The following is a 14,376-nucleotide window of genomic DNA, read 5'->3' as shown; positions in this document are numbered from 1 at the left end:
TGTTTAGAAACCCAAACAAAAGAGAAGCAATTACTGGTTGTTTCCCACAAAGGGCCTCAAAAATAGTAACTTACTGAGAAGTGAGCCTTGGTTGCCTAGAGGCTGTCCGTGGAGTGTGGGAGCTGATTTTAGTAATCGCATTTCTCAGCTTCTGTCCATTGGTGGGTACCAGGCAGGCGTCACTGTCATGACCCGCAGATAAAAATGAATTGTTTAGAAAGTTTGAAGACAAGTTAGAATATCAGGAAGGGGAGAGGCAGACTGAGAAAGACTCTCAGTACAGAAAGTCATTTTCAAGTGAGGGTTATTAAATAGTACATGCTGATCTAGTTCTTCTGGTTTTCATGACATCACTCATGCAGAGCTGCCCAAAGCTTTCTTTGCATCTTAGTTTCATTTCCTGCCCTAGAAATTTGATGTAATGGAATGTAAAATCATTAGTTTTGTTAATATGCCATGTTCTCATTTCTCCCAAATAATCCTTTGATATTATAGAAACATGACTCTCATCATCCTCTCCTCCATTTCCATAAGAATCACTCCCAAAGTCTGTACCTGATTTCTAAGTTCACAGCATCTGGGCTCCTGGCCAACTAGGTCTGTAGGTCTTTCTGTAGCTCTGTATATTTATTGTTTCTATGTATTTATTCGCCTCAGATGGAAGTTGTTTGGGGGCATAACTAGCATTTCTCCTCCGTAGACAGAATTATGTAGATTTTTCTCTTAGGCCCCATCTTTTTGAATTTAATACTTGTGTTGATGTTTTGAACATCTCTTCCATGATTTGGGAGTTCAGATATATTCTTTTGGGTGGTGACGAGGTCTTCGAAAGCCAAGTAAGTGTACACCATATCTTTCCAGTGATTCCTTTGGTGAGGTGAGCAGAGCATCTCTGCATCCTGAGGTGCCCATTTCCCACCATGTTTAAATCAGAAGGCATCAACCAGTCAGTGGTTCGTGTCCTAGGCCGACTCCCTTCCCCAAACGTTCTTAAAAAAAGATGATAGCTGAGAATTAAGGAAGTTTACTTAATGGATATTATGGATTAGGAATGGTGCCAAGTACTTTACAAGGATTAACTTACTTAATTCTCAGAACAACTTCATGAGGTGGAAGGCTGTATTTAAATTTTTTTTTAATTTTTAAAAATACAGTTGATATTCAGTATTATTTTATATTAGTTTCAGGTGTACAGGGTGGCAGTATTATTTCATTGTACATGAAGGGACATTGAGGCTCAGGGAGGGTGCGTAATTTGCCCACTTTAGTGTTGGAGTCAGGGTTGGGAGTGAGCTGTTTGTTCTTACTGATAATTTGTGACTTTCAGTTAGATGGCCTAGGGGGGTGGGAGGAAGCCTCTGGCCCTAGGTCTGCACAGAACCAACACAGATGCAGTGTCCCTGGGGGCCCAGAGCCAGGTTTTAGAGGCAACACCCTTAGCAGGCCAGTCCCCTTCACCCCACAGTGTGGAATCTGTGTGTGTTATGTTTTCTTTTTCCAAAACTGGGATGGAGTTTGGAACAACAAATATTTAATCAGAGCAAATTCCCTTTGCTAAATCCTGCCAGCTTGTTCAACTCGAGGTTCTTTGCCTAAAAATACTCACTCCTTACTGAAAGCCATTGATAAATGACTAAGTCACCCGCAGCGCATGAAGCAGGCCTTAGTATTGGAAGCAGGGGGTTGTTTGCCTACTTTTATTTTGGGTGAAATATGCCATGCCGCATACTCACCCTTTGATCAGTCTAAGGGCCTCTGGGAGGCTGGGAGTCAAGAATGGGGGACATTTGTAGGGGATGATTGCATAGGAGCTCAGGCCTAGCTGGCATTGTTAGCATTCTTCTTCACATGGGTTTTAGAAGGAGGAGGAGCGTGGGTTTGGGGCAGGAGGCAGAGAAGAGCCTGAAGGTGAAATCTGCGCTGGGGTTGGGGCGTATGTGTGAGAAATGAGCTTTGCTGATGCGCAGAAGACAGAAGAAAGGGTGTGAATGAATATTATAGAGCAGCTAATCTCCTATCAATAAAACAGCCTGTTAAAGGGAGGTGGAGTGAATGTAGCTGTCACAGATTGAAAGCAATATTATTTCCTTGTTACTGGCACCACTCATGGCCGTAGCTTTTTTTTTTTTCCGTTGGAGGCTCTGAAACTTTCCCTTTGTGTGCGTTCCAGCATACTTCAATATCTGAAAATGTTTAACCCTGTGAAAAATTTAGACTCCTTCAGGAGGCACTGGCTGACTTCTCTTGGTACCTGCCTGGGGTCACTTCCTGTTATCCGTGTGTTTGGTCCTAATTGCTGTTCTGAAGCAGTTTCCGGACCAGGCGTCCTCACCGGGGAGATCCAGGATGCCCTGAACTCTGTCTGTTAAACACAAACTGCTGATCTCTTCTTCCAGGTCCACTCTTTGCCTTCTGCCGGCCCTCTTCCCCCGCCCCGACAAACAGCAAAAAATTAAAGCAGACGAGAACCCTCCCCCAATCCTTGACTTCATTCTTGTTTATAAGGTCCAACCAACTATGACTTCTACCTACAGAATTTTTATGATCCCTGGTTTTATTTTTATTTTTATTTTTATTATCCACTGGTTTACCTTCTCCACGCATTACCTGGGCAGTGAACCAGCTGCCCTGTAACTTACCCCTGCCTCAGACCTGTCCCCTTTCCAGTGTCCTCCACTTTGCAGCCAAAGACATTCCAGTTTAAAAAAACAAAACATGAAAAAAAAAATAAAGAAGAAAAAAGAAAAGAAAAAGAAAACGAACAAAGCTATTCCAGCTTAAATAGTTGTTCCCCTTTGCCCACGGGACAGGGCCCGAGTTCTTAGCATGACAGACACCTGACCCCCACTCTTCTGAGCGTCGTCTCTTGTGAAGGAATGCACTTTCCGTGTAGGTATGTCCCCTGCAGTACTTAGTCTGAGTGTGCTCCAAATACTGCATGGGACATACTTATTCTAAGAAAATCAGTCATTGTTTGTCTGGAATTTAAATTTAACTAGACATTCTGTATTTTAGCTGGCAACCCTACATGTGTGTTAATTTGTTTGGTAGCCTGGTCGAAAGTACAGTAGTGTCTTTATGCATTTACATCTTGCCCTGATCTAAAAAAAAACCACCAAAACTGCCCTTGCAGAATGTGCTGACTACAAAACATTTGACATTTCTTTGTGAACTCTTTCGTGTCTGTTTATGAAACAGTTATGTTAATAGGGCCTTGGTGACAATGCATTTTTGCCTGAGGCAGTAGTTTTGAAAAGCATGTTTTGTTTAGGAAAACCGTGTTTGAGATTCAGGTGTAGTAATGACTGCAGACCTTTTCTGAAGAGAAGGAATCCACATTCAGGAAGATGAACTCCGGTTAAGTTTAGCCTTCCTTTTGTTTAGGGAAATCTTAATAGTCTCAGTTATTATTGTTACTTTAATATCTGTCCTGGAGAAGAAACTAAATTATCATGCTTCATTTTTCTCTCCATTGTGTCATTTCCCCCCTCTGTGTTATCTTTTCTTTATCTTGTGAATTACAGCTACAATGTGATTTTCTGCTCTGAAGAATGTTCAGCTTTGATGTGGATGAGCAAGTTTTTAAATCACTAAATCCTTGTTTTCCGTGTTCATAGAAATGTACTGCCTGTTCTCATTGTGTACAATTTTAATTATGCAGATAATACAGGTGTTACATTGAAACCTTCTATTTGGACTAGAATAACCATTATCAACATTTATCAGAAGATTAAGATACATGAATAAAGACCTCCAGTGGATCAAGAAAAAAAGTTAATAGCCAATTCACAAAGAAAAATATAGATAGCCATAAATTTAAGAAAAGAAGAGAACCTTACTAGTAATGAGGAAGACGGACATTGAAACAAAATAGTGTGTTTTTATCTTTACGTTGGGTGTTCAGGTTAGGACCATGAGCAGTCTCAGAAATTATGGTGAGATAAAATGGGGCAGCCTTTGACAGTGTGATTTGATTTTATCTCTTGAAATTTTAAAATGTAGATGCTACCTGACTCAGTGATTCCATTTCCAGGTCCGGAGTCTGCTCCACATAGATATTGGCATCGGTGCAACGAGGCATGCACAACAGTGTTATTGTGTCCGTGTTTGTAATAGCAAGAACTAAATGCATGAGACAAAACACCTCCCCAAGAACATCAGTGTGGGAGTGCTTATCGATTCCAATCTAGTCCACTCTAAAATATGTAATGGTTAAAAAGAGTGGGGTGGGATTTTATGTATTAATAGGGAAGGATATCTACAGTTTATTGTTAATTGGAGAAAAATATTACAGAACAATATACATACTCTTTTACATAATAAAGCTGTGTGTATGCAATGTATATGGTACTATACAAGTGCATGTACATGTGTGTTGTATATAAGCATGGGGCTGTGTATACATACTTATACACACATTGATACGTGTAAACTAATAAAAATACTCACCAAACTGTTAACTCTCCTGAAGAGAGGTCAGTGGGCATTTTGGGGTAGAGGTGAAGGAAGTCTCTCACTTTTTATTCTATACATTTGTGCATTTCAAGAAGAAAAATATAGCCATGAATAGCAAGTGTAATTTTAAAAAATTCTGATACTGGATTTCCGAATTCATTTGGGGTAAGTGTAGGCTGAGTGGTACATTCTGAGCACCGTAACTGTACAAAAGAGTCAGAGGAAATTGAGAAACAGCCTTTGGAAGAGGGCCTCTCTTCTCAGTGCTTCTCCTCTCTCCTCTGTATGCGTGGTGCATTTCCACATGGGGCTGTGACTTGCAGGCTGAAGGAGCACTGCCCACGGCCCCTCTTCACCCACTTGTGATGTGACTCTTTCCACTTTTTCCTCAGATTCCTTTTTACGAAGACATTTGTAAAGGCATTAAAGCTGGTGACACGTGTGAGCAGCTGGTGGGGTACTCTGCGGTGTACAGAGTCTGTTTTGGAATGGCCTGTTTCTTTTTCATCTTCTGCCTCCTGACCCTCAATGTCAGCAACAGCAAAAGCTGCAGAGCCTACATTCACAATGGGTGAGTCCTCAGGCTTCCTTTCCCCTTGCCTTGTGTTCAGAACAGCCACCCAGGACCACTTCCGATTGTCAGACCCTCTCACTGCTCTCCCTCCAGTTGAAATTGATGACACTGATTTCAGGAAGGTGAGACTTAATACTTGTCACCACACAGTGGCTGAAGAATTAGAAGCATCATCCTTGTAACCCTGGTGCCACAACAAGAAACGCAGTGAAGACAAGAGTTAATTTCTTGTACCAAGACCTTTCCCCAGGTCATTTCCAGTCCTGCAACAAAATGGTGTTTTGCACAATCGGAGGCTACGCTGAGTCTGTCTAATTATGGGAAAAGGCAGTCTCTAGTCACTTAATTACTTCCCCTCGATTTGGAGAGAACAGTACCAATGGCAGAATCATGGAGTGACATGCTTCCCTTCTAAGAGGTCTTTTGTCCTTCCTTGAATATCATTTAAATACATTTCCTTTTTTTTTCCTTTCCAGCTTTTGGTTCTTCAAGCTTCTGCTGTTGGGGGCCATGTGCTCGGGAGCTTTCTTCATTCCCGACCAGGAGACCTTCCTGAATGGTACGTATGGGTTCTCATGGATTTTGTTTTTGCCCAGTTTGTAAAATGATTCAAAAGCGTAGTCCACAGTGCCTTTGATATTTTGAATTACTGACTTTCTTGTGGCTTAAAAGAAATTCCTGGCCTGCCCATACTTTATCCACTGTCTCTGCTCCCCACCCCCTCCGTTCCCCTCCTCCGTTTCCTTTCCCCACTCCCTCCCTGCCTGGCAGGCTGTGGGAGGGCCTTTACTTCCTCAACAGGCTGAAGAGGTAAAATAATTTTAAGGTTATTGGCCTGAAGGGAAAATGAAGCCCTTAAAATTTGTTTGAAAATCAGTTTAGCATGTCAGCCTGACACCACCAGCCCGTCTGAAGAGGCCCCCGAGACCTCGTTCTCTCTGAGTACCGCACGGGGCAGGGCTTCTCAGCAGCTTGAAATCTGCAGCCGTAACCCGGCAACAGAGGCATCCTCCAGGCTACTTCTAAACTTGCCTTACGTGAAACTGCGTGACACCGAGTTCTGTTCCTTATTGATAGAACCTACCGGAGTTAATTTAATATGAAGCTTTTCATCATAGCTGAACCTGGGGGCCCTTCTTCCCATGAGCTAAGGAGAAAAAAAATGTCCAAATTTCAGTGATTCAAAACACTGTTCCACCCAAATGAGTTCACTATCCTAAATACGATAGTAGAAGTATTCACATTATGTCAGTCCATATGGAACAGACGTAGACCCTAATAGTCCCATAGAAAGGTCCAGCTAGTTTTTCAAGATCACACTAATTTTATACACTCTTTAAGGGAGTTATATCCATGTCTCGTTTTTACCTAAAGTGCTGTTAACTGGTTTTCTGTTCCCCCAAAGACCTACTTTTATGCATTGGCATAATACCTTTAGAACGGGAAGTGGCCTAGCAGTCCTCTAGTCTAGCTCAGTCGTTTTTGTGGACAAGCCGAAGCTCAGGGGTGTGACACGGCTCATCTAGTGTTAGGGCTTCTTTGTGACTGAGCCAGAGGGAGGATCTGAGTCCTTGGCCCCCGAGTCTAAACCTCATTTTCTTACTAGACACTAGTGGCTCCCTAGCCAATTAAATTGCAGCCCTTGATTTTTCTGGCAATGTGTGTTTTTACTTTTAATTTGTGGGCCGTGTTGACTTTATGAATTACTACATCTGCTAGCATAGCTGGCGATGATAGCATAGAGGTTAAGCTTGGATGTTCCAGAGCCAGACTGTCTGTGTTTACACCCCAGCTACACCCAGTACTGAGTAAGGCACTGTGTCAACTTACGTAGACTCAGTTTTTGTCATCTGTAAAGTGGGTCCAGTCGTAGTATAGTTGTGTGGAAATCAAATGTGTTGCAGGTATAGAGAGCATGCAGTAAAAATGGGCTGTAGTCATTACACTTTGGAACAGTCACATCATCTCCTTTCGGGCGGTCTTCTTTTGCAGCCTGGCGCTATGTGGGAGCCGTCGGAGCCTTCCTCTTCATAGGCATCCAGCTCATCCTGCTCGTGGAGTTTGCACATAAATGGAACAAGAACTGGTATGAGCCTTTATGGAAAGCTTCCGAGCGAACTCACCCAGTGACTCGGGGACACTGCCCACAGTACAGGATTATTGCTAAAGGCTCTCCGCTGCCGGTGGGATGGGCAGCCCGTCTACAACAACGGTTTTTGCCGGCATTCTCTCTTCTCCCTTGCTCTTTGGACCTCTTCATGTGCTTGTCCCCCAAACTATTTTTTTATTCTTTTTACCTTTCCTTCCGTCACTGCATTTCTTTTCACCTTTTGGCTCTCTTTTTCCCTGCTCTCTCTCATTTGGTCTTTGAGTCAGCCAATGGTGTGGCGTGGCCATACTCTTTCTAAGTGCCTTGAAAGTAGAATTTCATGCTGCAGGATAAGTGGGAACTGCCCAGCTGTTAATGGCTAGTCTTTATTCTTGCTGATCTACATTGAGGAGATGACAGCCAGACAAGGGTCCAGCCCCTTGAGTCCCGAGGCCAGGCTGACTCTCTGTGACTCTAGACAAAGCACTTAGCTGCTCTCTGTCTTACTTTACCTGTAAAATATCAATGAAAATTGCTGCCTTTTATACCCAGTAAGGCTTTTGTTCTTTTATAGGTTAGAATTTCTAGTCATCATGTTATTTTATACATTTTTTTTCTTTATTGGTGGAGGGGATTAGAAAGTTTTTGTGAATGTGAATTTTATTTTTTATTTTGGAAAAAACAAAATATGCTGTTTAAATTCTCTCAAAATATCTTTCATTTTGATTGTATTTCTCAGCTTGGTAGTAGTCAATGCTATTTTATTTTGGTATTATTTTTTAAAGGTCAAACCATGAGATGCATGAGTGTAAAGATAGTGTGTTTTTTTTAAGATTTTATTTATTTATCTTCAGAGGAGAAGGGAAGGAGAGAGGGAGAGAAATATCAATGTATGGTTGCATCTCATGCGTCCCTTGCTGGGAACTGGCCTGCAACCCAGGCATGTGCCCTGACTGGGAATCGAACCGTGATCCTGTGGTTCACAGGCCCGAGCTCAATCCACTGAGCTACACCAGCCAGGGCAAGATAGTGTTAATTGTTTGATTATTTGGTAAATATTGGAGTAAGCACCCACATGCTTATTATGGCTAGTTTCTGAAGTGTTCACAGCACATTGACTAGCCATATAAGCAGCACTACAGATATGTTTTGGTATTATTTCAAGTCAATCTCTACGATAATATGGATTTCTAGGTATGAGAAGTGTTCATATGTAGGTCCGTGCATGCTGTCCTGGTGTTTTGAGTCATCCCTGAAACCTGGTTATTTATGTTCTCCACGGTGTCTTCTTTTAAGGCAGCAAAGTTTTCCTAAAGATAACTTAAATGGGCAACTCTTGTTTTATGTGACCCTATTTTTTCAGTTGTGCACAATAAATTGGAGGTGCATTTTAATGTAAATTATATATCACTCTTTCCATGGTGATTGTTACTATACTTTCACTCTGAATTTTTTTTTGAGATTGTATTTGTTTATCTTTAGAGAGAGAGGAAGGGAGGGTGAGAGAAGGGAGAGAAACACTGATGTGAGAGATACATTGACTGGTTGCCTCTCACACACCCCTCAACTGGGGACCTGGCCTGAAACCCAGGTGTGTGCCCTGACTGGGAATCGAACTGACCAGCTGTTGATTCACAGGCCAGCACTTAGTCTGCTGAGCCACACCAGCCAGGGCTCACTCTGAAATTTTTATTAGACAAAGTAAGTACGTCATCCTACATTTTCCCTAAAACGTTCACAAATATACTCAGATAAGAAATTTCCTGGTAAAATATTAACCTCTTCAATACTGAGTGCCTGATCTGTCCATTAAATCGTGTGTTCTCTTGAGAATACTTGTGCTTCTTCACTCTGACTTGAATGTTTTCATTGATTCTGAAGCCATTTTCTGGGACTAATCATTGATGCCAACTTTCAACAGGCCTTTTGGAAGAGTTTGGTTGCTTTAAAAACTTCCCAGAAGCCAGTCAATAAGAATGGCTTAAGAGCTTTGCAGCAGATAATGTTGCTATTGTCCTGGCTTTGAGGCCAATATCCCAACAAAATCCCTTTTGTCAACATATTTATAGTTGGTTGGTTGGTTTGTCTAAAATTAGGATTAAGCTAGGAAGCTCACTAATATTGTTATTGTTATTTTTTTAAATCCTCATTGAGGATGTGTTTACTGATTTTAGAGAGAGAGGAAAAGAGGGAGGGAGGAAGGAAGAGAGAGAGAGAGAAACAGAGAGACACATTGATGTGAGAGAGAAATGTTTATTGGTTACATTCCATATGCTCCCAGAACAGGGATTGAACCTGCAACCTAGGTGTGTGCCCTGGCTAGGGATAGAACCCACAATGTTTTGGTGTACGGGACAATGCTCCAACCAACTGAGCCACCTGGCCAAGACCCTAATATTGTTGTTTTTATGTAAATTAATATAATCTAGAGTTTTTGCTGTGTTTTTTAACAGTCTCTTGCTTACAAGGTTAGTGTAGAAAATGTAATACTTAAAACACTCTTCATGGAACAACCAAACTACTTTTCCTCCCCCCCCATTTTGTAAAGATCTTGAGAAGCAGATCCCAAAGGCAGTGGGACAGAAAGATCAAGGGCCAGGAGGGTGCGCATTTTAATGCCCCTTACTCTCTAGCTTTCTGTTCACTTTAGGGACATCACTTGGCCTCTCTGGCCTCCATTTTCACACCTGTAAAATGCTGTTTGGACTAGATGTTTAATGGGGTTTTTTAAACACAAATCGAGGCATGTTAAAATTTTCTAGAGCTTACTTGAGCAAAAAGTCAATTCGAATTGGGCAGCATCCAATGTAGCAGATAGAAAGGAGCTCCAAGGAACTGTACAAAACGAGGCTTTCATAGGCAGAAGAGAGCCGGGACAATGAGGTTACCCTAGGGGGAAAGTGGGCTGGTTATTGTAGGGTTACTGTCCTTTAGGGGATGGCGGGGGTCTATCAGGCAGATTCCCTACTAGTGTTAATCAGAGGATTCCTGATTGACTGGTTTAAGATTCTATTTCTGGACTAAGGGAGGGGAATGCTGGTGGGAGGTGGGGTACACGGTGGGGTGCATGGTGGACAGCACTGGGCCACGTCAGGTAGGGCTTCCGGGGCCATTGTGCGGAACAGGAGGGCACTAGAGGGATATAATATAGTGCTGCAGTCCCCAACTTTTTTGGTACCAAGGACAGATTTCATGGGGGGTGGTGGGATGGGGGGTGGAAAGGAGGCAGAGCTTAAATGAGTTTTGCTGGCTAGCCCACTGTGAATGGATTGTCAGGGGCAAGTGGGTAGAACTGCAATGAGGGGCTTGAGGATCCCTATGGAGAAAAGATTAGAAGGAGTTGGGGGCACCAGCAAGGAGGCCAGTAGGAGATAATCCAGTGAGAGATGAGGTCACTTGAAGCCAGATGTTAGCAGCAGTCAGATTCAGCTATATTCCAACCCTGAAACTATCCGGATTTGCTGCTGGTGATGGCAGGGCAGGAGGGAGGGGAGAGAAAGACAACAGCCAAGAGCTAGTGGGGCGGTTCTTCCCTTTATTCCTCCACCCTCCTCCCCTGCCCCCACCCCCAGGGGTAGAATGGAATTGTCACTTTCTGAGGATGGGAAGAACAAAGAAGAGCAGGTTTAGCGATGGAGGTTTGAATGTTGGGAAGTTACTCTGGACTTGTTAAATTGGGCATGCTGATTAGACCTGCAAGTGAGGATAAGGAGCAGTTGGATATTACGAGTTTGGAGTGGAACTGAGCAGTTAGGGTTGAAGGTTTAACTTTGGGAGTATGCTCGTAAATGAACTGTAAGGAAGCTCTTTACATGGTAATAAGATAATCCAAAAGACCAGTGCAGAAATACCTGGCCCCCGCCCACACACACTGGTCAGCAGTTGTTCAGCTTTTTCTACGTAATTCATTCTCTCTGTGTCATAAATTACTCTTTGGCTCTTAGATTCCCCCCTCTTTCTTAGTCTCATTTTTGTCTTCGCTTCCTCTGTGTGCCTTCTATGTTAGAATAATTCTGTGGCTGTTGGAGAGCCTGGCTCCATTTCAAGAATATAATGGTCATTGTCATTTTGGCCTTGCCCTCCCTATTTTCTTTGTTTCTAGCTACAGTAAGTTTTTCATCGTTAAAACGTTTTAGCTGGGTTTCTTGAACACTTTCCAGTTCTGCAAAAACATCAAGCAAGATGCTTTTTCTGAAGGTTTGTGAGAATGTGCTTACCAAGGGCAGTGTAATCAGAAGGCAGATGACAGTGATTCAAGCCATTCTTCCTGTTGTCCTGCCCTCTTCATTTCGCATTTAGAAGCACTCTTTTCTTTGTTCTGAACAATTTCCATAGATTGTTAAAAGGCCACTTATGTCTCCCATCCCTTTGTTAATAGTTATATAAACTAGAAAGCACATTAATCTCTTCTTTTACGTCCTTCACTGTAAACCCCCTTAAAATGTTTACTTTTTCCCCGGCTGATTTTATCCTCCCCTTTTATTGAATGTCATAATTTCCCTTCATCACGCTTGGCCTTGTTGTGGAGAAGCAGAACTGTTGCGGATGCGCCCTTCCAGTGCCGGGATGGGAAGAGCTGAGGCTGCCCACCTTTCCCTGCGGGGAGTTAGTTTGCTTCTCTCTCTAAAGACAACATGAGCTTCAGCGGGAGCTGCTGGCAGCACTGGGAGTAACGACTGTGGCACCTCCAAGTCTCTGTATAGGGACGCCTTGAAGTGAGCTCCAGCAAAGAGCCACTTTTTATTACTCTGGAAACCTATTCCCGGCTAATTCACCCTCAGAGAGGGGAAGCAGCAGCCTGTGGGTTTTCATTATAGGTGAAAGGATGAGGGATAGATACACTGGAGTCAAAAGCAGTTCTTTCAGTATTTAGGAAGAATTCTAAGTTTGGACCTGTTTCTTTTTTTCACATTGACCAGTGCCTTCTAGCTTTGACGGAGCATAAGCGCTGGTAAAGTGATGTCCCCGGACGACTGGGTTATGATGGGCCCGTGGCTTGACAGCGTTAGTGAATGCCGGAGACAGTGAATGTCAGAACCCGTCGTGGCCGCCACTGACTTGTCTTCTCTCCTTTCCCTGTGAAAACAGGATGGCCGGCACAGCTCACAACAAGCTGTGGTACGCTGCCCTGGCCCTGGTGACCCTCACCATGTACTCCATTGCTGCCGGAGGCCTGATTTTGATGGCAATATTTTACACACAGAAAGATGGATGCACGGAAAACAAAATCCTTCTGGGGGTAAACGGAGGCCTGTGTCTGCTGATTTCACTGGTAGCCATCTCGCCCTGTGTCCAAAATCGTAAGCACAGTTTTTTTGTTGTTGTTCTGCCTTATTTATAGTACACGTGTCTTTGAGCAAACCTAATTTAAAAAAATCAGGGTCATTTCTTAACACATTGGGGATGAGTCAGCATTAGGAAAGGGGGGACTCCAGTCTCTGCTTTGTATCCCACACTTGGGCTGAATGTGACCGTCAAGCATGTCTCATGTCAAGAAAGATCTGAACATAAGGAAGTCAAGAAAATAAGGAGATAGATTTTGCCATAATTACATAATATACCACAAGGGCCCTTTTAATGGAAGTGCCTTTAGTGTATATTGAGCTCTAACCTATAATCTCTGTGTAAAACTCGAAGAGAAGCCTCCGGAAGGAGCTCTTTCTGGGCTCATCTCTCACTCACGGCCCCTGGACCAGAAATCAGGGACAGTGTGGTCTAGCAGTTAGAAAGCAGGAAATCCGATCTCCGCTCAGCCGGCAGCTGGCCCCTGAGCCACCTTCCCCAGACCCAAGTCCTTCCTCAGCAAAGCCAGCAGGAACCTGTGAGCCTGTCCTTGCTCTGGTTGTTTTGAAGCTGTAAGGAAGAGATAGGGGATTTGACAGTGCTTTAGAAAGTATAGGCATGAATTGTCTTTTGTAAATGGCAGTTTTCTAATATCTTAGGCCAGTACGCTCTCTTTGATTATAGAGAGAATTGTCCCTGGATTCATGTTTCTTGTAGGTACTTTACTGTACAGGTGATGATAAAAAAGTACACGGCATTCAGGTTTCTAGATGGGAAAAGGAAAACCTGTCAAGTAAATTTATAGCCCCTTGAATCATTTCTAAAGTGATGCTTTAAAAAAGAGCTGGTATTGAATAATTTAAAAGTTTTCCTGTATTAAAAATTTCAAGTTCATTATTGATATCGAGAGTATCATTCTTCTGTTTTCTTTAATTGGTCAGTTAAGAATTTCATAAAATATTACTGGTATTCAGATGAAAACATCTTTGAAATAGTTACAGTATTTTGAAATACTTAGTTTAATGTTGTTAGTTGTTAAGTTCAATCATATTCCTATACCAAAAGAGCAACATTGTAAAAGGGCCTATTTCTATACCTTTATTGGTCATTGTAATTTAATAGATATAATTCTGGACACAAATTTAACCAGAGAGAAAAATGAGTGAAACTAATTCCTTTCATGCCAGCAGGTAGTTGAAAATTTTACCCCCCAAATATGAATCTCTTTTATTATATACTCTGGTTACTCTTAGTGATCTAAACACTGAGTTTATAAATGCCAAAACATTATAGCCCATCTCCCAGTGAATGGTGAGCCCCATAGTCTTCCACTTGGGCTGGGACCAGCTCCGGTATTGTGAAGAGTTTTTGCTCATTCATTGACAGATAGGAGCTCTTTTCCACTGTCACAGACTATAAGTGTCTGCTGGCCTAGTAGAATCAGGGGTCTGTCCATGGTCTGTCTATTGTTTACTCTGCTGAGCCACATGATCCCACAAATAATGATGGTAAGTGCTCCACTGAGATCTTGTGATTTAAGAACTAATGTTATGAACCTCAAGGGAAGCAGGCAGCATGTTTTAAGTACAGCTGTAGTTATTCTCAGAATAAGGTGTTGGTAGAGAACTTGGCAGAACTTGGCATCTCTAAAACAGCAGTTAGGCTAACTGTCTAACTCCCCCTACTGCCAAATCTTTTTTAGTGTTATCTGAGAAACACAGCAGGTACCTCTTCTTTCCTTTAAAGGCGGGAGTCTGAGTTTGAGGAATATCATTTGGGGGATGCAGAGTCCTGTTATTTTTAAGCACGTGCTTTATTGTTGTTGGCGTGTAAACACTGTCTGAAAATCCGCCTCTTGCCATTTTCCAGGACAGCCACACTCCGGGTTGTTGCAGTCGGGCCTCATCAGCTGCTATGTCACGTATCTGACTTTCTCAGCTCTGTCCAGCAAACCTGAAGAAGTAGGTAAGCTGGC

The 14,376-nt window shown here is 42.7% G+C and overlaps 1 protein-coding gene across 1 annotated transcript in view; it reads left to right on the top strand.

The window, feature by feature from the left end:
- SERINC5 (serine incorporator 5) overlaps positions 1-14,376 on the top strand; it is an 86,691-nt gene that overhangs the window by 52,082 nt on the left and 20,233 nt on the right. The window contains exons 3-7 of the mRNA XM_037032422.1: positions 4,848-5,026; positions 5,506-5,588; positions 7,022-7,115; positions 12,207-12,418; positions 14,271-14,366. Coding sequence (XP_036888317.1) covers positions 4,848-5,026; positions 5,506-5,588; positions 7,022-7,115; positions 12,207-12,418; positions 14,271-14,366 — 664 coding nt within the window. The remainder of the gene's footprint in view (positions 1-4,847; positions 5,027-5,505; positions 5,589-7,021; positions 7,116-12,206; positions 12,419-14,270; positions 14,367-14,376) is intronic.

The sequence above is a fragment of the Sturnira hondurensis genome, unplaced genomic scaffold (assembly GCF_014824575.4).
Source record: "Sturnira hondurensis isolate 20B ecotype Veracruz unplaced genomic scaffold, ASM1482457v3 Scaffold0021354, whole genome shotgun sequence".
NCBI classification, from domain to species: Eukaryota; Metazoa; Chordata; class Mammalia; order Chiroptera; family Phyllostomidae; genus Sturnira; species Sturnira hondurensis.
Note: the sequence above shows the minus strand (reverse complement) of the source record. Positions and strands in the feature narration are given on the sequence as shown.